At 67.4% G+C, this 24,316-nt stretch overlaps 4 protein-coding genes across 19 annotated transcripts; 1 reads left to right on the top strand and 3 right to left on the bottom strand.

Moving 5' to 3' along the window:
• Positions 1-632: 632 nt before the first annotated feature.
• On the bottom strand, positions 633-9,395 carry DPF1 (double PHD fingers 1). 9 transcript variants are annotated; one of them, XM_071800837.1, is made up of 12 exons: positions 9,280-9,395; positions 5,973-6,133; positions 5,370-5,462; positions 4,850-4,974; positions 3,899-3,991; positions 3,747-3,822; positions 3,537-3,665; positions 2,968-3,018; positions 2,802-2,897; positions 2,119-2,516; positions 1,452-1,533; positions 633-1,027 (listed from the first exon to the last, which is right to left on the bottom strand). In XM_071800837.1, exons 1-12 carry the CDS (start codon positions 9,378-9,380, stop codon positions 957-959), a joined length of 1,476 nt encoding a protein of 491 aa, XP_071656938.1. In that variant the 5' UTR covers positions 9,381-9,395; the 3' UTR covers positions 633-956. The 9 variants fall into 9 exon arrangements, with proteins under 9 accessions (XP_071656938.1, XP_071656943.1, XP_071656939.1 ...); XM_071800842.1 differs by having other exon boundaries at positions 2,119-2,231; XM_071800838.1 differs by having other exon boundaries at positions 2,802-2,864.
• A 473-nt stretch (positions 9,396-9,868) lies between these two features.
• On the bottom strand, positions 9,869-16,840 carry COQ8B (coenzyme Q8B). 3 transcript variants are annotated; one of them, XM_071800834.1, is made up of 13 exons: positions 16,508-16,840; positions 16,363-16,429; positions 15,584-15,643; positions 15,374-15,496; positions 14,532-14,617; positions 14,311-14,451; positions 14,161-14,242; positions 13,985-14,078; positions 13,227-13,368; positions 12,569-12,676; positions 11,909-11,974; positions 11,749-11,835; positions 9,869-10,546 (listed from the first exon to the last, which is right to left on the bottom strand). In XM_071800834.1, the coding sequence occupies exons 1-13, from the start codon at positions 16,823-16,825 to the stop codon at positions 10,187-10,189; spliced, it is 1,734 nt and encodes a 577-aa protein (XP_071656935.1). In that variant the 5' UTR covers positions 16,826-16,840; the 3' UTR covers positions 9,869-10,186. The 3 variants fall into 3 exon arrangements, with proteins under 3 accessions (XP_071656935.1, XP_071656937.1, XP_071656936.1); XM_071800836.1 differs by having other exon boundaries at positions 14,015-14,078; XM_071800835.1 differs by having other exon boundaries at positions 14,311-14,448.
• Positions 16,841-17,455: 615 nt separating this feature from the next.
• ACTMAP (actin maturation protease) lies at positions 17,456-19,396 on the bottom strand. 3 transcript variants are annotated; one of them, XM_065859463.2, is made up of 6 exons: positions 19,210-19,396; positions 19,030-19,098; positions 18,564-18,688; positions 18,357-18,483; positions 18,182-18,252; positions 17,456-17,947 (listed from the first exon to the last, which is right to left on the bottom strand). In XM_065859463.2, the coding sequence occupies exons 1-6, from the start codon at positions 19,356-19,358 to the stop codon at positions 17,571-17,573; spliced, it is 918 nt and encodes a 305-aa protein (XP_065715535.1). In that variant the 5' UTR covers positions 19,359-19,396; the 3' UTR covers positions 17,456-17,570. The 3 variants fall into 3 exon arrangements, with proteins under 3 accessions (XP_065715535.1, XP_071656947.1, XP_065715534.1); XM_065859462.2 differs by having other exon boundaries at positions 17,458-17,947; positions 18,357-18,486; positions 19,210-19,391; XM_071800846.1 differs by lacking the exon at positions 19,210-19,396 and having other exon boundaries at positions 17,457-17,947; positions 18,357-18,486; positions 18,564-18,708; positions 19,030-19,090.
• Positions 19,397-19,456: 60 nt separating this feature from the next.
• Positions 19,457-22,921, top strand: SNRPA (small nuclear ribonucleoprotein polypeptide A). 4 transcript variants are annotated; one of them, XM_065859466.2, is made up of 7 exons: positions 19,457-19,522; positions 19,978-20,063; positions 20,898-21,070; positions 21,132-21,269; positions 21,679-21,822; positions 21,957-22,045; positions 22,126-22,921. In XM_065859466.2, the coding sequence occupies exons 2-7, from the start codon at positions 19,991-19,993 to the stop codon at positions 22,283-22,285; spliced, it is 777 nt and encodes a 258-aa protein (XP_065715538.1). In that variant the 5' UTR covers positions 19,457-19,522; positions 19,978-19,990; the 3' UTR covers positions 22,286-22,921. The 4 variants fall into 4 exon arrangements, with proteins under 4 accessions (XP_065715538.1, XP_065715539.1, XP_065715536.1 ...); XM_065859467.2 differs by having other exon boundaries at positions 19,471-19,571; positions 21,141-21,269; XM_065859464.2 differs by having other exon boundaries at positions 19,472-19,571.
• The last annotated feature ends 1,395 nt before the right edge of the window (positions 22,922-24,316 follow it).

Genomic DNA, 24,316 nt, shown 5'->3' with positions numbered 1-24,316 from the left:
CTGAATTGAGGGGAGCTCCATTAATTTGGGGGGGGGGGGGGTTCCTTTAATTTGGGGGGGACCTGAATTTTCAGGGGGTGCCCCTGAATTTTGGGATGGGGGTCTCTTAATTTGGGGGGGGTCTGAATTTTGGGGGAATCTCTTAATTTGGGAGGGGCCTCTTAATTTGGAGGGAGCCTCTTAATTTGGAGGGGGTCTCGATTTGGGGGAGGAGCCTCAATTTTGGGGAGGGCCCCTCGATTGGGGGGGTCTCTCAATTCTAGGGGTGTACCCTTAATTGGGGAGGGGTCCCTTAATTGGGGGGGGGACTCTCCTCCATTCTGGGGGGGGGAGGTCCCTAATTTGGGGGGGGTCCCTCCTCAATGTTATGGATCCTTCCATTTTGGGGTATGGGGGGGGTCCCTAGTTTGGGGGGGGGGGGTCACAGAGACGAGCCGGGGGGGGAACCGTTTAATGCACAGACACGTCACACACGGACACAGCACGATGGGGGGCCCGACACCCCCTTCCTCCCCCCCCTTCCTTTGCCCCCCCTTTTTTGCCCCCCCCTTTAGTTGCCCCCCCCATTATTTTTGCCCCCCCCCCCCGCATTTCTTTGCACCAGGAACGAAGAACCCACCACTCGGAGCAGCTGGGGGGGGCGGCAGATCAATGCAAATCAATGGCAACGAACCAATTAATTAAAGTAATTAAAACAGATAAAAATAATTGAAAAGAATAAATATGAACGGAAATAATAAATTAAAATAAATAATTTAAAAATAACAAAAATAAACGGAATTAAAAATAAATCCAAATAACTAAGAATAAATCAAAGTGCATCAAAAGCAATTAAAGCCCCCCCCGTTAACCCCCCACCCCCCGTTTTCTGTCATGCAGCCCCCCCCGCCCCCCCGGCTCCTCTATGGCTTTTGGCGGATGTGGGGGTGGGGGGGGGTCCAGCCCCCCCGCCCCCCCTAAGTGAGGGTGACGAACGCGGCCGCTTTGTCCTTGAGCTGCCGCACGCACAGGTGGCAACTCCAGCTGCCTGGGGGGGGGACAGGGGTCAGGGGGCACCCCAAACCTGACCCCCCCAAACCTGAACCCCCAAACCTCCCCCCAAAACACTGACCCCCCCCCCAAACCCCTTAACCACCCCCAAAACCTGAGTCCCCCAACCTACCCCCAAACCACACCCAAAAACCTGACCCCCCCCCCCCAACCCCTCCAGTCCCCCAAACCCCTGACCCCACCAAACCCCTTAACCCCCCCAAAACCTGAGTCCCCCAAAACCACCAGCCCCCCCCAAATCTGACCCCCCCCCAGACCCCCCCAAACCCCTGACCCGCCCAAACCCATTAACCCCCCCCAAACTGCCCCCCAAAACTCCTTAAAGCTCCCAACCCCACCCAAACCGCCCCCCAAATCCCTGACCCCCCAAACCCCACCCCGAAGCCCCTGCCCCCCCGCACCTTCGGGGGGCTCGGCCATGGGGGGGCTCAGGCAGAACATGTGGAACCCGCGGTCGCAGTCGTCACAGAACAGGAGCTGGTCCTGGGGGGCAGGGGTCGGGGGGTCAGGGGTGTTTTGGGGGGAGGTGGGGGGGGTCAGTGGTGTTTGGGGGGGGTCAGGGTTGTTGGGGGGGGGGGGGTGGTCAGGGGTGTTTGGTGGGGTCAGGGGAGCCGGGGGGGGGCAGAGGGGCCGGAGGGGTGTCAGGGGTTGCTTTGGGAGTCGGGGGGGAGTCACGGGTGGTTTGGGGGGTCAGGGGTGTTGAGGGGGGTCAAGGTTGTTTAGGGGGGGTCAGGGGTATTTGGGGGGGGTCGGGGGGTCAGGAGTGTTTGGGGGGGGTCGGGGGGGGCTGGGGGGGAGTGTCAGGGGTGTTTGGGGGGTCGGGGGTGTTTGGGGGGGCCAGAAATGTTTGGGGGGATCAGAGGGGGTTGGTGGTTGGTCAGGGGTGTTTGGGGGAGGGGGTCAGGGGGGTCGGGGGGCGGGGGGGGGCGGTCGGGGTGTTTGGGGGGGGGTCAGGGGTGTTTTGGGGGGTCGGGGGTGTTAGGAATGTTTGGAGGGGTCGGGGGGCCGGGGGGGGGGGCGGGGTCAGGGTGCTTTGGGGGGTCGGGGGTGTTTCGGGGGGGCTCTCACGTCGTTCTCGGCCGTTCCGCAGAGGCTGCAGGACTTGCACTCCAGGCACTGCCAGCGGTACGAGCGCACAGCAGCTGCCATGTGCAGCGTGAACTGCAGGCACGACGGGTGACCTGGGGACACGGGGGACACGGGGGGCCATGGGGACACCCCTGAGAGCGCACAGCAGCTGCCATGTGCAGCGTGAACTGCAGGCACGACGGGTGACCTGGGGACACGGGGGACACGGGGGGCCATGGGGACACCCCTGAGAGCGCACAGCAGCTGCCATGTGCAGCGTGAACTGCAGGCACGACGGGTGACCTGGGGACACGGGGGACACGGGGGGCCATGGGGACACCCCTGAGAGCGCACAGCAGCTGCCATGTGCAGCGTGAACTGCAGGCACGACGGGTGACCTGGGGACACGGGGGGACACAGCGGGGGACACAAGGTGGGGGGAGTGAGGGGATGGGGGGGTGTGGTTGGGCTGGAACGGAGTGGGGGGCTGTGCACGGGGTCTGTGAGCGCACAAGGGCGGGGCGGGTGTGGCAGGGAGGGGCAGGGCGGGGCAGCGTGGGCGTGTCCGAGTGGATGTGTCCGGGTGGGTGTGTCCAGGCCCGTGCCCGGGTGGGTGTGTCCGGGTGGGCGTGCCCGGGGGCGTGTCCCGGGGGGCGTGTCCCGGGGGGCGTGTCCCGCGTTACCGGCGCGGCCGCAGTCGGCGCAGCTGATCAGCTCCTCCCCGCACGGCGCCTTCCGGGCCCCCCCTAGACAGAAATCACAGGGGGGGGGTGGGGGGGCTGCAAAGAGAGAGCCCGTGAGCGGGGGAGGGGCGGGGGGGAGGAGCGGGGGGGGGGGAGGGGCCGTTACCCGCCGTCCTGCGCTGGTTTTCGGGGACCCAGTTCAACTCTTTGTAAAACTCTGCGGAGGGGGGGGGTGGGGAGATTAAAAAGGGGGTGAAGCCCCTACCCCCCCGCCCTCCCCCCTCCGCCCCTCCCCCCATCGCTCGTGCTGCAGCTTTGGGGTTGTCATGGAAACGGAGGGGGGGGATGGAATGAGTCGTCTCCCCCAAAGCTCTCCCCCCATGCCCCCCCCTTCCCCAAACGTGGGGCTGGGCCCCCCCCCAGGACAGGGAACCCCCCCCCGAGGGGACAGAGACACCCCCCTCCCCACCCAGCATGGGACCCCCTGTGAACCCCCCCCGAACAGAACGGGGACCCCCCAGGATGGGAGAGGGACTCCCCCCCCCCCCCCCCGACGGGGATGGGACCCTCAGGACAGGACAATGACCCCCCAGGAGGGAACAGGGACCCCCCCCAGGACCCCCAGGACGGGGATGGGACCCCATGGGACCCCCCGAACAGCACAGGGACCCCCCCGAATGGGACAGGACCCCCGTCCCCCCCCCCGTTGCTCGGGGCGCCCCCTGCCGGGCTCACGCCGGTGGTGGTTCCTGCGGGGGGGCCCCAGCCGCTCCCCCCCGTGCTCGTCCCCCTCCTCCTCCGCCAGGTGCGTGTGTGTGTAATGGTAACTCAGCCCCGGGCGGTTCTTGTAGCGCTTCCCGCAGACTGGGGGGGGCACAGAACACACGGAGGGGGGGTCAGCACCGCCCCCCCCGCCCCGGGTCCCCCCCCCCGGGTCCCACTCACTGTCACACACGTAGGGTTTGTCCCTGTCCTCCAGCGCCGCCTCCTGGCGCCTGCGCACGGCGCCCAGCCCGCAGGTCTGGGGCACAGGGCAAGGGCAAGGTCAAGGTCAAGGGGTCACCCGCCCCAACCCCCCACGTCCCCGGGGTCCCCACCTTGCCCTTGGCCTTGTTCTTGCGCCGGGGGGCGTCGTCTTCCAGCTCGTCCCCCCCCTCGGGGTCGTGGGGGAATTCGGGCAGCGGCGGCTTCTGCGGGGGGGTGGGGGGGTCAGGACAGACGGACGGGGGACAAATGGACAGGGGGACAGGGGGACAAACAGACAGGCGGACAATGAGGCAGTAGGATGGTGGGACAGGGGGACAAATGGACATGGAGACAAATGGACAGACAGACAACTGGATGGACGGACACACAGACGGGTGGGCAGACAGACGGGTGGAGAGCAGAGATGTCCGGAGGGAGAGGGGGATGGACAGATGGATGGATGGGGAGATGGACAGAAGGATGGAGAGCAGGGGTGGCCAGACCAAAGGGACGGACGTACGGCCGGCCGGCCGGATGGATGGATGGACAGATGGATGTACGGACATGTACGGACAGACGGATGGATGGACAGACGGCCGGATGGATGTACGGACAGACGGATGGATGGATGCCTGGACGGATGGATGTACGGACAGACGGACAGATGTACGGACAGACGGATGGATGTACGGACAGACAGACCGATGTACAGACAGACGGATGGATGGATGGATGTACGGACAGACGGACGGATGTACGGACAGACGAATGTACGGACAGACAGATGGATGGATGGATTGACAGACGGATGGATGTACGGACAGACGGACCGATGTACGGACAGACGGATGGATGGATGGATGTACGGACAGACGGACGGATGTACGGACAGACGGATGGATGTACGGACAGACAGACCGATGTACGGACAGACGGATGGATGGATGGATGTACGGACAGACGGACGGATGTACGGACAGACGGATGGATGGATGGATTGACAGACGGATGGATGTACGGACAGACAGACCGATGTACGGACAGACGGATGGATGGATGTACGGACGGACGGACGGACACACCGCGCAGTCGGGGGGCTCCTCGTCCCGCGGCTCCGCTCTGCGCTCCGGGGGCTCCGTGCTCAGCAGTGACTCCAGAACCGGCCCCTCGGGCAGCGCCCCCTCCCGGGGCAGCGGCGCCTCGCAGCCTGGGGGGGGTGGGGGTCAGGGTGGGGGGGACACCCCCAAAACAGCCCCAGACCCCCCCCCTGCTCACAGGGCAGCGCCCCCTCCCGGAGCACGGGGGCCTCGCAGCCAGGAGGGCGGGGGGATTGGGGATCAGGGTCAGGGTGGGGGTCGGGGTGGGGGTCAGGGGGTTCAGGGTGGGGGTCGTGGGGGGTTGGGGCGGGGGGGGGTCAGGGTGGGGGTTAGGGGGGGTGTCGGGGGGGTCAGGGGTTCAGGGTGGGGGTCGCGGGGGTTAGGGCGGGGAGAGGGGTCAGGGTGGGGGTCAGGGTGGGGGGGGTTTAGGGTGGGTGTCAGGGGGTTCAGGGTCGGGGTCAGGGTGGGGGTCAGGGGGTCAGGGTGGGGTTCCCCCCCCGCTCACAGGGCCGCAGCCGCGGGTCCTCCAGGATGTTCAGCCGCCGTTTCTTGCGCCAGCACCGCGCCGGGTACGTGTAGAGCTGCCCCGGGGACAGGCCTGGGGGGGGCACCTTGACCTTGACCTCTGCCTGCACCCCCCCACCCTGACCACACCCCCCTCCCCCCCCAGAGCCGAACCCCCAATCCCAGCTCTGACCCCCCCCACACCCTGACACTGACCTTGACCCCAGCCCGACCTCCCCACACCCAGACACTGACCATAACCCCCCCCCAGCCCCTACCACTGACCTTGACCCCAGCCCAACTCCCCCACCGGGACCCCAGAGTCCCCACCAGATGCAGCCCCTGCTCTAGGGGGTGTGGGTGGGTCGGGGGGTGCAGGGGGGTTGTGGGTGGGTTTGGGGGTACAGGGGGGTTATGGGGGTGCGGGGGGGTTCACCCCCAGCCCCCGGTGCCGTTTCTCTATCCAGATGCAGCAGTTGCCCTGGGTGGGTGCGGAGGGGCTGTGTGCGGGTGTTGGGGTGCGGGTGGGTGTTGGGGGGTCATGGCCGGGTTTGGGGGTTGGGGGGCGTTATGGGGGTGCGGGGGGGGTTTATGGGGGCCTCACCCGGCCCCCGGTGCGTCTTCTCCATCCAGATGTAGCAGTTGCCCTGCGCCACCCCGGTCTGCGCGTCCAGGAAGGGCAGGCGCAGGCTGCGCTCGGCGCAGAGCCGCGCGTTGTAGCTGCGGCAGTGCTCCAGCGCCTCGCGGTAGAACTCCTCACCCAGGCTGGGGGGGCGGCGGGTCAGGGTGGGACCCCAAAAATGGTACCACGCCACGCCCCCAAAATAAAAAAAAACACCCCAAAAATGCGCCACAAAAACCCCGCTCAGCACCCCGGCCCGTACCCAACACCACGGACCCAGCGCAGCGACGAGGGTCAGGGTGGGACCTCCAAAAACGGTACCAAGACCCCCCCCCCCAAAATGCGCCACAAAGCCCCCGGCATCCCGGCTCAGCACCCCGGTCCGTACCCAACACCGCGGACCCAGCGCAGGGACGAGGGTCAGGGTGGGACCCCAGAAACGGTACCAACCCTCCCCAAAAATGCGCCACAAACTCCCCCAGCATCCCGGCTTAGCACCCCCAGCCCGCACCCCTGCACCTGACGGGTCAGGGTGGGACCTCCAAAAACGGTACCAAGACCCCCCCCCCCAAAAATGCGCCACAAAGCCCCCGGCATCCCGGCTCAGCACCCCGGTCCGTACCCAACACCGCGGACCCAGCGCAGGGACGAGGGTCAGGGTGGGACCCCAGAAACGGTACCAACCCTCCCCAAAAAGCACCCCAAAAATGCGCCACAAACTCCCCCAGCATCCCGGCTCAGCACCCCCAGCCCGCACCCCTGCACCTGACGGGTCAGGGTGGGACCCCCCAAAAACGGTACCAACCCCCCCCAAAAACACCCCAAAAATGCGCCACAAACCCCGCGGCTCAGCAGCCCCGGCCCGCACCCAACACCGTGGACCCAGCGCAGGGACAAGGGGGTTCAGGGTGGGATCCCCAAAAACGGTACCAACACCCCCCCCAAAAAATGCGCCACAAACCCCCCGGCATCCTGGCTCAGCATCCCCAGCCCGCAACCCTGCACCTGACAGGGGTTAGGGTGGGACCCCCCCCCAAAAAAACGGTACCAACAGCCCCCCAAAAACGCGCCACAAACCCCTAGGCATTCGGGCTCAGCACCCCCGGCCTGCACCCCTGCAACTGACGGGGGGTCAGGGTGGGACCCCAAAAACCATCAAGACTCCCCAAAATCCTCCCCCAAATCCTTCCCGAACCATCACCCAAAGCCCACCAAAAGTCCCCAAAATCACCCCCAAAACCATCAAAACTCCCCCAAGCCCCCCGGGCACCACGTTCCCACTTCTGGGCCCCCCCCACCCCAAGCATCGGTGTCCCCCCCACACCCCCCCGTGTCCCCAACACCAGGGTTGTCCCCAAATCCGTACTGCGTGGGGAGTGACCCCCAAAGTGCCCCCCCAGGGTGGGGGGCGGGTCCCCAAAGCTCCCCCGGGATTTGGGGGACAAAAGTGCAGGAGCCGCCGGTGCCAGCGGGGGGCGCCGTGTCCCGGACGCCTGGGTCCCCTTCCCGGGGCGGGGGGGGGATGTCGGTGGGACGGAGCAGGGGGGCGGGGTCCGGCCCGGACGCCTGGGTCCCTCCCATCGGCGGCCGGACAGTGGGGTCGGGGGCGGACACCGGGACCGGGACCCCCCCGCCGGTACCGGGGGCTCCGTAGGTCCATCCCCGGTAGGTCCCTCTGCGCCGGTACCGAGACCCGCGCCCCCCCGGTGATGCCGGGGGCTCCATCCCCGGCGCTACCGGAGATTCCGTCCCCACCGGTACCGGGCGCTCCGTAGGTCCATCCCCGGTAGGACCCTCCGTGCCGGTACCGAAGGCTCCATCCCCGCTAATACCGGTGGCTTCATACCGGTGGGTCCCTCCCCGCCGGTACCGGGGGCTCCATCCCCGGTGGGTCCCTCCCTGGCAGTACCGGGAGCTCCATCCTCGCCGGTACCGGAGCCTCCATACCCGGTAGGTCCATCCCCGCCGGGTCCCTCCCCGCTGGTACCGGGGACTCCATCCCCGCTAATATCGGAGGCTCCATCCCCGCCGGTATCGGAGGCTCCATCCACGGTGGGTCCCTCCCTGGCAGTAACGGGAGCTCCAGCCCCTCTAATACCGGGGGTTCCATCCCCGTCGGTACCGGGGATTCCGTCACCGCCAATACCGGAGGTTCCACCCCCGCCGGTACCGGAGGTTCCATCCCCGCGGATACCGAGAGCTCCATCGCCGCCGGTACCGGGGATTCCATCACCGCCAATACCGGAGGTTCCATCCCCGCCGGTACCAGAGGTTCTATCCTCGTGGATACCGAGAGCTCCATCCCCGCCGGTACCGGGGATTCCATCACCACCGATACCGGAGGTTCCATCCCCGCCGGTACCGGGAGTTCTATCCCCGCGGATACCGAGAGCTCCATCCCCGCCGGTACCGGAGGCTCCCTCCCCGGTGGCTCCGTCCCCGCCGGCCCCGGGGGCTCCATCCCCGGTGGCTCCGTCCCCGCCGGCCCCGGGGGCTCCATCCCCGGCGGCTCGGTCCCCGCCGTCCCCGGGGGCGCGGGGGCCACTCACCATTTGAGGGGTTTGTGCAGCGCCGTGGCCATTTTGCGCCGCCGGGGCCGCTCCGCCGCTCGGGCACGGGGAGGGGGCGGCGGGGATCAGCCCCGGTTTCCTCCGCTCCCCCCTCCCCAATTCCCCCCCACCCCGATCCGGATCGTTCCCGGGACCCCCCACCCAGTGCGGAGGGTCCCGGTCCCCCTGACCCCCCCCTCCCCGCCCTGCCCCGCCCCGGTGCCCCCCGGTCCCCGCCGGTACCGGGGCGGGGGGGGGAACACACACGACTACATGTCCCGGCATGCCACACCCCGCCCCGCCCGCGCTCATTGGCCAGTGGCGCTGTCAATCACAGAGAAGTGGGCGGGGCCTTGGCTGCACCCCCGTTGCCACGGCGCGGGGCGGGGGAGCAGAAACCGGGACCCCCCCCCGGTCCACCCGTGATCCCCCCGGGGGGACACGCGCGGGAGGGGACGGGACCGGGACCCCCCAAGTTGTGCCATCGCACCCCCCCGGTGCCCCCCCCGCACCGGTGTCTGTGCCACTGCCCCGTGCCCGGTCCCCCCCCGGTGCCGGTTCCTGGTGCCCCCGCCGGTTGTGCCCCCGGTGCCGGTTTCCCCGCCCCGTGCCGGTGCCGCTCGCTGCCCCGTGTCCCCCCCGGTGTGTCCCCCCCGGTGTGTGTCCGTGTCTCCCCCGGTGCCGGTTCCCCCCGTGCCGGTTCCCCCGCGTGCCGGTGTCCCCGTCCCCCCCGCACTCACGCTCTCCCGTGAAGCACCGTGGCCATTCCCGCCCCCCCCGCGCCGCGCCCGGCGCCTCCTGCGCCCACCGGGACCGGGGGGGTGAGGGGGGGCGGCCCCATCCGGCCCCCCCCCGGAAATGGAGACCCGGGGCCGCGAACCCCCGACCAGCCCCGAGACCCCCTCAGACCCCAGAGACCCCCAGGCCCCTATAGGGCCCCCCCAGACCCCTATAGAGCCCCCAATCCCTGCGGATGCCCCAAGACCCCCCGACCCCTATAGACCCCCCCCATAGACCGCCCCCACTGTCCCCCCCCGCGGGGGCATTTGGGGAAACTGAGGGAGGGCGAGAGGGGGGGTACGGGGGGGTCCATAGGGGTCTGGGGGGTCCCTAGGGGCCGGGGGGGGCGGGTCCGGACCCTCCCGAAGCCGCGGCCCCTTTAAGAGGCTCCCGCGGTTGCCATGGCAACGGCCGCGGCTCCCGGCAGCGGCGCGAGGTGGGGGCGGGGCCAAGGGGGCCGCGCCCGCCCCGCGGAGCAGAAACCGGGGGAATTCGCCCCAAAAAACCACCCCCCCCCCACCAGGGGTTCAGCAGCGCCCGGCACCGAACTGGGGGCGATCGCCTTTATTGGGTGGGGGTCCCTATAATGGGGGGCCCCTCCACTTCAGGGCATCCCTATGATTTAGGGGGGGTCCCTATAATTTGGGGGGGTCCCTCTGATTTGCGGGGGTCTCTATAATTTCGGGGGCTCCCGCTGGTTTGGGGGTTTTCTATAATTTCGGGGGGGTGTCTCTATAGTTTCGGGGGGCTCCTCTCGGTTTTGGAGGTCTCTGTAATTTCGGGGGTTCTCTATACTTACAGGGGGGTCCCTATGGTCTTGGGGGGTCTCTACGGTTACAGGGGGGTCTCTATGGTCTCGGGGTCGCTCTATGGTCTCGGGGGGTCTCTATGGTCTCGGGGGGTCTCTACGGTCCCAGGGGGGTCTCTGTGGTCTCGGGGGGGGGTCTCTGTGGTTTGGGGGTCCCAGTACCGCGCGTAGACGCCCTCGAAGAGGCGCCGGCAGCGCACGCGCCCCCGCAGGCGCGCGCAGGCCAGGAAGGCCCCCGCCAGCTTGCGGTGCAGCGCGTAGCTCTGCGCGGGGGGGGGCGCCAGGCGGCCCCGCAGCAGCCGCGGCAGCAGCGCCCCCACCCGCCCCGACACCCCCTGCGCCCCGAAGTCGAACGGCTGCGCCCCCGAAAACGCCTCCCCCAGCGCCAGCACCGCCTCGGCGTGGGCGGCCTCCAGGTCCTGGGGGGGGACCCAAACAGACCCCCTGAGAACCCCCAAAACCCCCTGCGCCCCAAAACCCCTGCACCCCAAACCCCCTGAACCCCAAAACCTCCCCTGCACCCCAAAACCCCCTGCACCCCAAACCCCCCTGCACCCCAAACCCCCTGAACCCCAAAACCTCCCCCTGCACCCCAAACCCCCCTGCACCCCAAACCCCCTGAACCCCAAAACCTCCCCCTGCACCCCAAAACCCCCTTCACCCCCCTGCACCCCAAAGCCCCCTGCACCCCAAAACCTCCCCCTGCACCCCAAACCCCCCTGCACCCCAACTACCCCCAGCACCCCAAAACCCCAGCACCCCAAAACCCCTGCACCCCAAACCCCCTGAACCCCAAAACCTCCCCCTGCACCCCAAACCCCCTGAACCCCAAAACCTCCCCCTGCACCCCAAAACCCCTGCACCCCAAACCCCCTGAACCCCAAAACCTCCCCCTGCACCCCAAAACCCCCTGCACCCCAACTACCCCCTGCACCCCAAACCCCCCTGCACCCCAAAACCTCCCCCTGCACCCCAACTACCCCCTGCACCCCAACTACCCCCTGCACCCCAAAACCCCCAGCACCCCAAAACCCCCTGCTCCCCAAAACCTCCCCTGCACCCCAAAACCCCCCGCACCCCAAAACCTCCCCCTGCACCCCAAAACCCCCTGCACCCCAAAACCTCCCCCTGCACCCCAAACCCCCCTGCACCCCAACTACCCCCTGCACCCCAAAACCACCGGCACCCCAAAACCTCCCCCTGCACCCCAAAACCCCTGCACCCCAAAACCTCTCCCTGCACCCCAAACCCCCCTGCACCCCAAAACCCCCCTGCACTCCGACCCCCCCCACACCTCAAAATCCTCATCCCCCCCCTCAATTCACTGCACCCCCAAACCCCCCCCAATTCAGCCCATAAGCCCCTGCACCCCCAAATTCACCCTAAAACCCCCCCTGCAGCCCCAGACCCCCCTGCACCCCAAACACCCCCTGAACCCCAAATCCTCTAAGTTCACCCCAAACCCCCCTGCACCCCCAAACTCCCTGCACCCCCAAAACCCCCCTGCACCCCAACCCCCCACACCCCAAAACCCCCAAGTTCACCCCAACCCCCCTCTCCACCCTAAACCCCCCTGCACCCCAAACCCCCCAAGTTCACCCCAAACCCCCTGCACCCCAACCTTGGTCTCGAAGCCCGTGAGGAAGCCGAGGTCCCGGGATTTCTGCAGCACTTTGCTGCGGTCCCCGTCGGCGGCCCCGCGGATCACCTGGTAATTAACGACCGCTAATTAACGAGCGCTAATTAACGAGCGATAGCAATCAGCAGCCATCGATAGTTACCTCGATGTAATGGTCCGTAAACTCCCTATCGAACGAGCGGCTCGCCCCGAAATCCAGCAGCGTCACCTGGGGGGGCAGGAGCCCCGGCTCCACTTGGGGTGCTTTTGGGGGGGTGGTTTCTGGGGGGGGTGGCTTGGCGGGGGGGGGGGCGGCTTTTGGGGGGGGTCAGGGTGGGTTTCTTGGAGGGGTGGTTTTTGGGGGGTGGGGTTGTTTTTTGGGGTGGTGGGGGTGGTTTTTGGGGTGGGGGTGGTGGTTTTGGCGGGTGGTCTTTGGGGGCGGTGTGGGTGGGTTTCTGGGGGGGTGGGGGTGGTTTTGGGGGGGTGGTTTTTGGGGTGTGGGTTTTTGGCAGGGTGCGGTTGTATTTTGGGGTGGGGTTGTTTTCTGAGGGGGGTTGTTTTTGGGGGTGGGGTGGATTTCAGGGGGGGTGTTTTGTGGGGGCGTTGTTTTCGGGCGGTGGGGTTGTTTTTGGGGGTGTGGTGGGTTTCGGGTGGGGTGTTTTCTGGGGGGGTTGTTTTTGGGGGATGGGGTGGGTTTCGGGGGGGCTGTTTTTGGGGTGGAGTGGGTTTCGGGGGGGGGTGTTTCCTAGGGGGGTTGTTTTTGGGGATGGGGTGGATTTCGGGGGGCTGTTTTTGGGGTGGGGGGTTGCGCGGGGCCCCTCACCCGGTGCCGCTCGCGGTCGTACAGGAAGTTGCCCCAGTTGGGGTCGCTCTGCATGAAGCGGAACTGGAAGAGCTCGCGCAGGCACAGGCGCAGGAGCTGGGTGCAGAGCTGGGGGGCGAGAACGGGGGTGCCCCCCCCGCCCGGTTTGGGGCGCGGGGAGAGTTTGGGTGCAGGAGGTTTGGGGTGCAGGGGGGGTTGGGTGCGGGGGGGGTTGGGGTGCAGGGATGTTTGAGGTGCAGGGGGGTCTGGGTGCAGGGGGTTTTGGGGTGCAGGGGGAGTTTGGGTGCAGGGGGGGTTGGGGTGTAGGAGGTTTGAGGTGCAGGAGGTTTGGCGTGCAGGAGGTTTGGCGTGCAGGGGGAGTTTGGGTGCAGGAGGTTTGGGGTGCAGGAGGTTTGGGGTGCAGGGGGAGTTTGGGTGCAGGGGTGGTTGGGGTGTAGAGGGGCTGGGTGAAGGGGGGGGTTGGGGTGCAGGGGGGGGTTGGGGTGCAGAAGGTTTGAGGTGCAGGGGGGTTTGGGGTGCAGGGATGTTTGGGGTGCAGGGATGTTTGGGGTGCAGGGGGGGTTTGGGGTGCAGGGGGGGTTTGGGGTGCAGGGGGCTTGGGGCGCAGGGGGGTTGGGGCGCAGGGGGGTTGGGGCGCAGGAGGTTTTGGGGTGCTCACCTCGTCCCGCAGCTCCTGGGGGAGGTCCCGGCACCGGTCCAGGGGGACCCCGCGCCCCCACTCCGTGCCCAGGACCCGCGAGGCCGTGAGCTCCGGCACCACCCCCGGCACCGTGAAGAACGGGTCGTCCCGCAGCAGCTCCCTGCAACGGGGGGGTCACGGGGGTCCCCGAGCCCCCCGCACCCCAAAACCCCCTGCACCCCAAAACACCCCACCGCACCCCAAAACCACCCCCTGCACCCCAAAACCCCCCACACCCCAAACCCCTGTGCACCCCAAAACACTCCCCACACCCCAAACCCCCCCGCACCCCAAAACCCCCCCGCACCCCAAAACCCCCTGCACCCCAAAACACCCCACCGCACCCCAAAACCACCCCCTGCACCCCAAAACCCCCCCACACCCCAAACCCCTGTGCACCCCAAAACACTCCCCACACCCCAAACCCCCCCGCACCCCAAAACCCCCCCGCACCCCAAAACAGCCCCCCGCACCCCAACCCCCCTGCACCCCGAACCCCCCGCACCCCAAAATCCCCCCTGCACCCCAAAACTGCCTGCAACCCAAAACCCCCCCGACACCCCAACCCCCGCCCCTGCACCCCAAAACCCCCCCACACCCCAAACCCCCCCGCACCCCAAAACCGCCCCCTGCACCCTGAACACCTCCCATACCCCAACCCCCCCTGCACCCCAACCCCCTCACCCACCCAAAGATCCGCGTGCACCCCAAGCCCCCCCACACCCCAACCCCCCCACCCGAAGCGCCGCGTGCACTCGGCCTCCCGCCTGTAGTCGCATTCCTGCTCCAGCTCCTGCTGCAGAGCCTCCAGCGATTTATCGGCGAAAAGCCCTGTGGGGGGGCGAGAAGAATTGAGGGGACCCCCCGAGCAGATTTTGGGGTCCCCCCTTTACCCTGGGGGGGTCAAACTCACCCCGGGGCAGCTTGGTGCTCATTCTGAGCAGGGAAAGCAGGTTCTCGACGTCGCTGCGGATGCTCTGGGCGACCCCCGGGTACTGCAAGGGGGGTGTAAACGGGGGCGTGTGCTCTCCCCGCACCCCAAAGCCCCGGTTTGGGGGTTCACCTGGATCTTGATGGCCACACGGGTGCCGTCGTGCAGCACCCCCCGGTGAACCTGCCCGATGGATGCGGCCGCGAAGGGCTGCTCCTCGAACAGCGCCATCCTGCTCCTCCAGTCGGGCCCCAGCTCCTCCCGCAGCACCTGCTGGGGGGCGCGGGACGGGGGGGGTCAGCGGGGACCCCCCCGGGACGTGGGGAGCCCCCCGAACCCCCAAAGCGGCTCACGCGGCTCTGCCAGCCCGGCATGAAGTCGGCGCCTTGGCGCACGCGCTCCAGGATCCGCTGCAGCTGCGGGGGCAGCAGGGGCGCGTCTGCGGGGAAAGGGGGCTCAGGACCACCCCGACCCCCCCGGGACCCCCATATCCCACCCTGACCCCCACCATGACCCCCCAGGACCCCCAGATCCCACCCCAGAGCCCCAGGACCCCCCAATCTCACCCTGACCCCCCAGGACCCCCAGATCCCACCCTGATCCCCCAGGACTCCCTGGGACCCCCCAATCCCACTCTGACCCCCACCCGGGCACCCCAGGACCCTCAGATCCCACCCCAGAGCCCCAGGACCCCCAAATCCCAGCCAGACCCACAGCCCAGGACCCTCAAACTCTCCCCAGCCACTGGGTGCCCCTGCAAGGGGCCTGGTGTCCCCTGCGGGTCCCCACTGTCCTGGGGAGGTCTCTGTTGTCCCCTGGGGGTCCCTGTTGTCCCCGAGGGGGTCCCTGGTGTCCCAGGGGGGTCCCCGCTGTCCCCTGGGGGTCCCTGTTGTCCCTTGGGGATCCCCACTGTCCCCGCTGTCCCAGGGGGTCCTCGCTGTCCCCTGGGGGTCCCTGGTGTCCCCGAGGGGGTCCCTGGTGTCCCGGGGGGGTCCCCGCTGTCCCCTGGGGGTCCCTGTTGTCCCTTGGGGATCCCCGCTGTCCCCTGGGGGTCCCTGGTGTCCCTGAGGGGGTCCCTGGTGTCCAGGGGGGTCCCTACTGTCCCGAGGGGGTCCCCACTGTCCTGGGGGGGTCCCTGCTGTCCCCGGGGGTCCGCACTGTCCCCAGGGGTCCCGGGGGTCCCCGCTGTCCCCACCTTGCATGCTGATCATCTGCCCCAGTTTGAGTGCTGCCCCGCGCACCCGGCACAGCGTGGCCACCAGCCGCTCCGCGTTGGCTTCCGACAGCAGGGGGGGGGCGTTTCCAGCGGGGGGGGCACCTGCGGGGGAGGGAAGGACACGTGTCAGGTGACCCCACCGACCCAAAATGGGGGCTCCCCCCCTCCCCCCAATAATCACAAACTTACCCCCCAGCTTGGCCCGCGCCGCCTGCGCCAGGGTCCCTGCGCCGAGCCCCACGGCCAGGCCTGGGGGACACGAATCGGGACCCCCCCCAATGACCCCCCCACACCGAGCCCCACGGCCAGGCCTGGGGGACACGAATCGGGACCCCCCCCAATGACCCCCCCACACCGAGCCCCACGGCCAGGCCTGGGGGACACGAACCGGGACCCCCCCCAATGACCCCCCCACACCGAGCCCCACAGCCAGGCCTGGGGGACACGAATCGGGACCCCCCCCAATGACCCCCCCACACCGAGCCCCATGGCCAGGCCTGGGGGACACGAACCGGGACCCCCCACAATGATCCCCCAATGACCCCCCCACACCGAGCCCCACGGCCAGGCCTGGGGGACACGAACCGGGACCCCCCCCAATGACCCCCTCAAACCGAGCCCCACGGCCAGGCCTGGGGGGGAACCAGACAGGACCCCCCATAAATGATCCCCCAATGACCCCCCCACACCGAGCCCCACGGCCAGGCCTGGGGGGAACCGGACAGGACCGCCCCCAATGACACCCCCAGCCCTGGGTGGCCCCAAAGCTCAACCTCCGCCCTCCCCGGTTTGACACTTGTGTGCCCCCCAGGACAGACCCGGGGCCTCCCGCCCCCCCCAATGCCCCCCCGTATTCCCAAGGACACCCCCGGGGCCACCCCGCACCCCCCAGGGTTGACACGTGTGCCCCTCCAGCCCCACGACGGACCGGGGGGGCCGGTCCCGGTGCCCTCCCCCGTCCCCGGTACCTCCGAAGCTGAGCAGCCGGCCCAGCCGGGTCACGGGCACTCGCCGCTCCCGGGCCCGGTCGCTGAGCTGGGGGGGGACGCGGAGGTTGGGGGGGGGGGGGGGGCGGGAACGGGGGGGTCCCGGTTCCCCCCCCCACTCACGCACCTTCTGCCGGGGGGGCTCCGGGCGGCCCCGCGCGTCCCGCGCCCGTTGGGCCTCCTGAGCCGTGAGGCCGCGCGGGGCCCCGGGAGGGGGTGCCTTGGGGGGGCCGGCCATGAGGCAGCGGGAGCACCGGCGGCCGGAGCTCGGAAGGACGCGCGGCGGCCGGGTCAGGCGGCTCCCGCCAACCCGCCGCTTCCGGGGCCGTGGCTCCGCCCCCCGGGGCAACGACTCCGCCCCGCCGAGGTTTCGGCTCCGCCCCCGCGGCTGCGAGTCCGCCCCCTGGGGCTTCAGCTCCGCCCCCGGGGCCGAGACTCCGCCCATTAACTCCAACAGTCAATGGGAGAGAAGCAGCGGCGGAGGCTCCACCCACGCCGCAGCGCATGCGCAGAAGCGATTCCCATGTCCCCTGTCGTGGAGATGCCCCCGGTCCCCCCAAACACCCCCGGCACCCCCAAACACCCCCTGACCCCCCAAACACCCCCCCAGGAGCCCCCCACCCTCCCTGAGTGGGGGGGACAGCCCCCAAACCCTCCTGATTCCCCCCAGAACAGCCGCAAACAAATAGGAGGGGACCCCAATTCTATTGGGGGAAGGCGGGTCCTGGGGTGCACGACCCCCCCAACCCCTCCCTTTCCCTCCGCGGGGGGGGGAACACGCAGCCCCGAATTCCCCCCAAATCCCCCAATTTCTCCCCAAAACACCACACTCAAATTGGAGCACTACCGGTTTTATTTGGGGGGGTCTCGGGGGGGCTTGTCCTGGGGGTGCAGCCCCCCCAACCCCTCTATTCTCCCTCCCAATCGCCCTCCTGGAGCGGGGCACACACCCCCCAATTTCCCCCCAAAACCCCCCAATTCCCCCCCAAAACACCACATCTGGACGGGAGTGCCGCTGGTTTTATTCGGGGGGGGGCCGGGGGGGGGCTGCTCTCGGGGTGCAGCCCCCCCAACCCCTCCATTCTCCCTCCCAATCGCCCTCCTGGGGGGGTGCACACAGCCCCCATTTCCCGCCCAAAACCCCCGAATTCCCCCCCAAAACACGACACTCGAACGGGAGCGCCACCGTTTTACTCGGGGGGGGTCCCGGGGGAGCCGTCCCGGGGGCGCAGCAGCACCGCGCGCCCCCCCAGCCCCTGCGCCAGCCCCCCCGCGGGCAGCACGTAGCGGTGGCCGTCGCGGCGGCGCCGGGGGCTGAGCTCGCTGAGCTGCGCGTTGCTGCCGTGCAGCCCCCCCAGCGCCCACAGCTGCACCCGCGGGCTCTTCCCCTGCTGCGCCAGCACCAGCACCCGCTCCACGGCCCCCCCGGGACCCCCCCACCGCAAGCCCGGCCCCCCCGGAGCCAGCTCACCCCCCCCGCACGGCGGCGGGTGGAACAGGTTGGGGATCTCGGGGTCCGGGCGGTACGCGGGGCTGAGCGTCGCGGTGCGGACCCCCAGTAAAACACCTGGGGGGGGGAATCGTCCCCCAAAATTAGGGGGGACCCCTCAAAATTAGAAGAGGCCCCCCCCAATTCTGACCCCCCCTCAATATTATTTGACCGCCCAAACGCCAGCAACAGTTTGGGGGGCTCAGGTGCAGACACAGTGTTGTGGATCCCAAATAAAATACCTGCGGGGTAAAAAATCACCCCCAAATATTTTGCCCCCTTCCCCCGGGATAAAATCCGTCCCCGTTTTACCTGTCAGCACCGCCCAGTGCGCCTTGTGCCCGCGGCGCTGGCACGGCTCGTGGTTGCTGTCCTCGTCGTAGCTGCCGCCGCGTTAAGGGGGGACACAAAACATAGGAACCCCCCCAAAATAACCCCCCCCCACTTCCCCAAAATAAACCCCCCTGCCCCCCCAAGAAAAAGATACGGCACGAGGAGGGGGAGCCCCGAGATGAGGTGCTGGAGGACGCGGGGGAGGTTGGGCCCCTCCAGCCCCCCCTCCAGCAGCTCGGGGTGACACGGGAACACGTCCCTTGCCAGTGCTGCCATGTCGGCTGCTGCGGGGACAGGAGGGGACGTGGGACTCCCCCACAAGGAACCAAGCGGGGGGGGAATGGGGGTGACCCCCCCGTACCGGAGAACATCTCGCCGCGGTGCGTGAAGCCGCGGTCCCGCGCCGCCCGCACCAGGAGCCCCGGCTGCACGGCGTGGGAGGGGAACAGCAGCGACGCGGCCATGGAGAGGGCGACCAGCCCGCACCTGGGGGCAACGGGACAGGGCTGGGGGGCGGGAATGGGGACACGGGAACGGGGACAGGGTTGGGGGGCACAGGGTTGTGGGGACACGGGAATGGGGGACACGGGAATGGGGGACACGGGAATGGGGGAGCAGGTTTTGGAGGAGACAGTAATTGGGGGGACACACAGGTTTTGGGGGGACCTTGCGGGGAAACACAGATTGGGGGGGACACAGGTTGGGGGGGACTGGTTTTGGGGGGACACGGGGGGAACACAAAGGGGGGGACAGAGGTTTTGGGGACACACACCCAGGTTGGGGGGTGCACACCCTCCCCACTGACCCCCCAAACCGCCCCCACTCACTGGGGTCCATCCTGGATCAGCGGCGGCGCCGGGCGGTGGAACAGGAGCCACTTCAGGGCGGGCGTGAGGCTGGGGGGGGGGGCACGGGGCCGGTTGGGGGGGACGCGGGCCCGCAGGCCCCGGTTTGCCAGGCCCGGGCCCCCCCGCTCCGCTCCGCCCCGCCCTCCGGTCCCGCCGCACCTGTCCCGCCGCCGCCGCAGCAGCTCCCGGACGCCGCCGTCCCCGCCCAGCGCCGCCCCCGCCCGTTCCAGCGCGTCCCGGAGCACCCGGCCCGGCGGCGGCGGCGGCGGCGGAAGCGGCGGCGGCGGCGGGGGCGGCACGGCCGCCATGCCCGGGTCAAAGGTCACCCGCGGCGGAAGTGCAGGCTCGGCGCTCTCTCCCGCTCCCGCCGCCGGTTTAGGCTATCCCCGCGCTGATTGGTTGCTTGCCGGCACACTCTTCGTTTTGATTGGAGCAGGCGGCGGAAGGCGGGCGGAAGGGCGATTGCTGCGCGGTGATTGGCTGGTTGGGAGTGGTGCACGCGGCTGAGGTGGTGGCGGGAGGTGAAGCGACCGCGCTGGGCTGGGGGGGTTTTGGGGGGTCCGAGGGGGTCCTGGGGGGGGCTGGGAGTCCCGGGGGGGGGGTGGGGAAGGGTTCGGGGGCCTGCGGGGTCCGGGAGGGCGGTTCCGGGGGGTGCGAGCGGTTCGGGGGGGACTGGGTGTTCCCGACAGGGTCTGGGAGGCCCAGGAGGGTCTGGGGGTTCCTGGGGGGCCTGAGGGGCCGGGGGGAGTCTGAGGGGCCCAGGGAGTCTGAGGAGGGGTCCGGTACGTTCTTCGGGGTACTGGGGTGTTCTGGGGAGCCCAGGGGGATCTGGGGGGTTCTGAGGGGGAATTGGGGGGTCTGGGGGGCATTGGGGGGCCCCCGGGGGCTCTGGGCCCCTGTGCAGAGCCCCCCGTGTGCCCCCTGCAGTGGGGTCCCCAGGATGGCGGTTCCGGACGCGCGGCCCAACCACACGATTTACATCAACAACCTCAACGAGAAGATCAAGAAGGACGGTGGGTGGGGCACGGGGAGTTTCGGGGGGATATGTGGGGTTTTGGGGACTACATGTGGGATTTGGGGACTATATGTGGGTTTTGGGGACTCTATGTGGGATTTGGGGGCAATACGTGAGTTTTGGGGTATATAAATTCAATTTTGGAGCAATACATGGATTTTGGGATCTATACATTGGATTTGGAGATGATACATGGATTCTGGGTACAATATGTGGATTTGGGGGTATATACATTCGATTTTGGGACAATACATGGATTTTGGGTATAATATGTGGATTTTGGGATGATATGTGGGATTTTGGGGGTATATACATTCAATTTTGGGACGATAATGTGGGATTTTGGGATGATACGTGGATTTTGGGGATGATATATGGATTTCGGGACAATATGTGGGATTTTTGGGGCATATACATCCAATTTTGGGTACAACATGTGGATTTTGGGGTATATACATCCACTTTTGGGTACAATACGTGGATTTTGGGGTATATACATCCAATTTTGGGTACAATACGTGGATTTTGGGGTATGTACACCCAATTTTGGGTACAATACCTGGATTTTGGGGTATATACAACAGATTTTGGGTACAACACCTAGATTTTGGGGTATATACACCCGATTTTGGGTACAACATGTGGATTTTGGGGTATATACTCCCAATTTTGGGTACAACATGTGGATTTTGGGGTATATACGTCCACTTTTGGTGCAGATTTACCTGGGGATCAGCAGCTTTGGGGGCGGACGCTCCCGCTTTTCAGCCCCAGGGCCCACACCCCCCAACCCCCCCACCCCCTCTCACCCCCATCTCACCCCCTCCCCCAGAATTAAAGAAGTCCCTTTACGCCATCTTCTCGCAATTCGGTCAAATCCTGGACATCCTGGTGTCGCGGGGGCTGCGCATGCGGGGCCAGGCGTTCGTCATCTTCAAGGAGCTGAGCAGCGCCACCAGCGCCCTGCGCTCCATGCAGGGCTTCCCCTTCTACGACAAACCCATGGTGAGCACCCGCCCCCCCCCGCGCCCCAAACCGGGCCCTCTCACCCCAAAACCGCCCCCAGCGCATCCAGTACGCCAAGACGGACTCGGACATCGTGGCCAAGATGAAGGGGACCTTTGTGGAGAGGGACAGGAAGAGGGACAAGAAGAAGCCCAAGGGGCAGGAGGCGGCCAAGAAGGGCAGCGGGGGGGCGGCTGCGGTGAGTTTGGGGGAATATGGGGAGTTCTGGGGGGTTTTGGGTCGAATAGATGGGCTTTGGAGGGGAAAACAGGGGATTTCGGGGGGAGGATATGGGAAGTTGGGGGGGAGATGTGTGGCATTTTGGGGGGGAATGGCTGGGATTTGGGGCGGAATATGTAGAATTTTTATTTGGGGTGGAACAGCTGTGATTTGGGGTGGAACAGCTGTGATTTGGAGTGGAATAGCTGTAATTTTGAGTGAACAGACATGATTTGGGGTGAATGGCTGTGATATGGGGTGGACCAGCTGTGATTTGGGGTGAATGGCTGTGATTTGGGGTGAACAGCCATGATTTGGGGTGGACCGGCTGTGATTTGGGGTGAGTAGCTGTGATTTTGGGCTGAAAAGCCGTGGTTTTGGTGTTGCAGGGCATGGCCGCGCTGCCCCAGGCGCCGCGGCTGCTGCAGCACGTGGGGGGGCAGCCCCCGTACCTGCCCCCCCCAGGGATGCTGCCCCCCCCGGGGATGCCCCCCGGAATGCCCCCCCAGCAGGTGCTGCCACCAGCGCAGACGGTGAGTGACCAAACCCTCCCAAAACGGGCAAAATCGGGGCGAAAAACACCAATATTGAGCCTCGGGGGGGGGCGGGTTTTAGTGGGTTGCGGGGGTTGGATTTCAGGACTGACTCCCCCTTTTTGCCCCCCCAGCTCTCAGAAAACCCCCCCAACCACATCCTGTTCCTGACCAACCTGCCTGAGGAGACCAACGAGCTGATGCTCTCGATGCTCTTCAACCAGTGAGTGTTTGCTTGGGGGGGGTCCGGGGGGTTCAGGTTTCGGGGGGGTCCCCCTGACGTGCCCCCCCACCCCCGCGCAGGTTCCCGGGGTTCAAGGAGGTGCGGTTGGTGCCCGGGCGCCACGACATCGCGTTCGTGGAGTTTGACGGGGAGGTGCAGGCGGGGGCGGCGCGGGACGCGCTGCAGGGCTTCAAGATCACCCAGAGCAACGCCATGAAGATCTCCTTCGCCAAGAAGTGACCCCCCCCCCGGGGAAAAACCCCACATTGGGGTCCCCCACGGCCCCCCCAGCCCAAAAATCCGCCTTGTTTCGCCGCTAGATGCGCCCCCAAAAGGTCCTTGTTGCTGCCCTAACCCCGCCCCCCCCAACCTGAGAAATTCTCCTTGTTGGCCCCTCCCGAAAATTTCTTGTTGCCCCCCCCACAACGGGAAAAAACCCAAACTGGGGTCATTCAGGGCCAAATAACACAAACATTCCCTTGTTTTGGCACTGGGTTCCCCCAAAAGGTCCTTGTTGCTGCCCCAGGCTCCCCCAGCCCTAAAAATCCTCCCCTCCAAAAACCCTTTGTTGCCCCCTGGAGTCCCCCCCCCCCAAAAAAGAACCCCCAAATTTGGGGTAATTCAGAGCCCCCCCAACCCCAAAACATCCCCTTGTGTCCACCCTAGACCCCCCAAAAATGCCCTCACTTGCCCCCAGGCCCCCCAAAGAAACCCTCCCAGACCACCCCCCGAAAGAAACCCCAACTGCAACCCCCCCCAAGGTAAGTGGCCCCGGGGGGGCCAACCCTTCCCCCCCCGCATTGTACCCAGGGTCTCTCTGCAGACATTGCACCTGGAGCATTTCCCCCGCCCCCAAATAAACCGTCCTGTGTCCCACCGATGGGGTGTTCAATGAGGGGGACACAAATGTGGGTGCCGGGGGGGGTGGGTTTGGTGTCTGAGGGTTTGGGGGGGGTCAATGAGGTGGGGGAGGGCGCTGCGCCCCTTGTCAGGGCCCACCTCCCCCCCCCTCCAAATTCTGTGCCTTAATTTTGGCCCCCCCCCCACCCTCCTGCACTGCGATTTTACCCCCCTCAATATAGACCTATAGACCCCCTATAGCTGCCCCCCCCCCGGGCGGGGGCAAAAGGGGCGGGTGTCTGGCGCCGGGGGCGGAGCCTCGGCGTGCGGGAGCACAATAAGGGGAGGGGCTTAGGTAGGGGGCGGAGTCAGGAGTACAATGAGACGTGGGGGCGGAGTCAGAGGCGTGGCCTTGGTAAGGGGCGGGGCTTGTACAGGGGCGGAGCCTCGGCGGGCGGTGGCGGGAAGAGCTGCTCCGGACTCAGCGCCGTTGATTGGCTGCGGGGCAGCGGGTGGGCGGGGCCGTCCCCATCCCCATCTCCCCCAGAGGGGACCCAGGCGTCCGGGTGACGTCACCGGCGGCTGGTGTGGGGGGCTGGAGGGGGATGAGGCCCCGCTGGGGACATCTCTGTGTGTGTGTCAGCCCCCCGAGCTGTCCCCGTGTCCCCCCTGTGTCCCCTCAGTATCCTCTGTCCCCCCGCAATGTCCCCTCCAGTGTCCCATTTACCCCCCAGTGTCCCCCAAATGGTGTCCTGTCCCCCAGTGTCCCTCTCAGTGCCCCCATGTCCCCCCCACTCTGCCCCAAGTTCAGCCCCAGTCTCCCCTATGTCCCCCCCAACACTGTCCCTGTGTCCCCCCCGTTTCCCCCCACGTGGCTTGACCGTGACTTTGGGGCGGGGTCCCCCCCTGTCCCCACCCCGGGGCGTGTCCCCTCAATGTCCCCCCCCGTGCTCCGGCTCGGTCGCACCCGGGACTCGAACCCGCGATGGGCCCCGCGCTGCTCTTGGCCGCTGCCGCCGCCGCGTCGCTGGCGCTGCCGGTGACCGTGGCCGTGACCCCGGGGGGGGGCCCGGAGGGGTCCCCGCGGCTCCGGCTCCGCTTCACCCCCCCCCCGCTGCCGCTTCCGCTGCTCCGGGGGGGGACGATGTCCCCAAGTGTGTCCCCAGGGAAATGTCACCGCCTTGGAGAGCGGCCCTGACCCCCCCGGCGACAGCGGCTTCAGGCTCGGTCAGTGCGGGGGGGGAACACGGGGGGGCGGGGGAAGCTGGGAAATTGGGGGGGGTTTCGATAGAATGGGGGGGGCGGTAATGGGGGGGGGTGGGCTGTAAAGTGGGAGAGGGGCTCGTAAGTTGGGGGGATGGTAAATTGGGGGGGGGGCTGGTAAACGGGGAGCTGGTAAAATGGGGGGTCCCTAAAGTGTGTGTGTGGGGG

Source organism: Patagioenas fasciata, chromosome 33 (assembly GCF_037038585.1).
Source record: "Patagioenas fasciata isolate bPatFas1 chromosome 33, bPatFas1.hap1, whole genome shotgun sequence".
Taxonomy (NCBI): domain Eukaryota; kingdom Metazoa; phylum Chordata; class Aves; order Columbiformes; family Columbidae; genus Patagioenas; species Patagioenas fasciata.
This window is presented reverse-complemented; position numbering and strand designations above follow the sequence as displayed.

Coding starts and splice junctions, on each gene's coding strand:
- DPF1 (XM_071800837.1), bottom strand. CDS start 9,380: ATGGGGCCGCCCCCCCTCACCCCCCCGGTCCCGGTGGGCGCAGGAGGC. Junction 6,134..9,279: donor ACGGTGCTTCACGGGAGAGC/GTGAGTGCGGGG, acceptor CCGCCCCCCCAG/CCTGGGTGAGGAGTTCTACC. Junction 3,992..4,849: donor AGGAGCCCCCCGACTGCGCG/GTGTGTCCGTCC, acceptor ACCCCCCCGCAG/AAGCCGCCGCTGCCCGAATT.
- COQ8B (XM_071800834.1), bottom strand. CDS start 16,825: ATGGGCGGAGTCTCGGCCCCGGGGGCGGAGCTGAAGCCCCAGGGGGCG. Junction 15,644..16,362: donor CCGGCTGCTCAGCTTCGGAG/GTACCGGGGACG, acceptor CGTGTCCCCCAG/GCCTGGCCGTGGGGCTCGGC. Junction 10,547..11,748: donor TCACGGGCTTCGAGACCAAG/GTTGGGGTGCAG, acceptor GTCCCCCCCCAG/GACCTGGAGGCCGCCCACGC.
- SNRPA (XM_065859466.2), top strand. CDS start 19,991: ATGGCGGTTCCGGACGCGCGGCCCAACCACACGATTTACATCAACAAC. Junction 21,823..21,956: donor TGCTGCCACCAGCGCAGACG/GTGAGTGACCAA, acceptor TTGCCCCCCCAG/CTCTCAGAAAACCCCCCCAA. Junction 22,046..22,125: donor CTCTCGATGCTCTTCAACCA/GTGAGTGTTTGC, acceptor ACCCCCGCGCAG/GTTCCCGGGGTTCAAGGAGG.
- ACTMAP (XM_065859462.2), bottom strand. CDS start 19,358: ATGGCGGCCGTGCCGCCCCCGCCGCCGCCGCCGCTTCCGCCGCCGCCG. Junction 18,253..18,356: donor GGGCTCCCCCTCCTCGTGCC/GTATCTTTTTCT, acceptor ACGCGGCGGCAG/CTACGACGAGGACAGCAACC. Junction 17,948..18,181: donor GCACTGGGCGGTGCTGACAG/GTAAAACGGGGA, acceptor TCCCCCCCCCAG/GTGTTTTACTGGGGGTCCGC.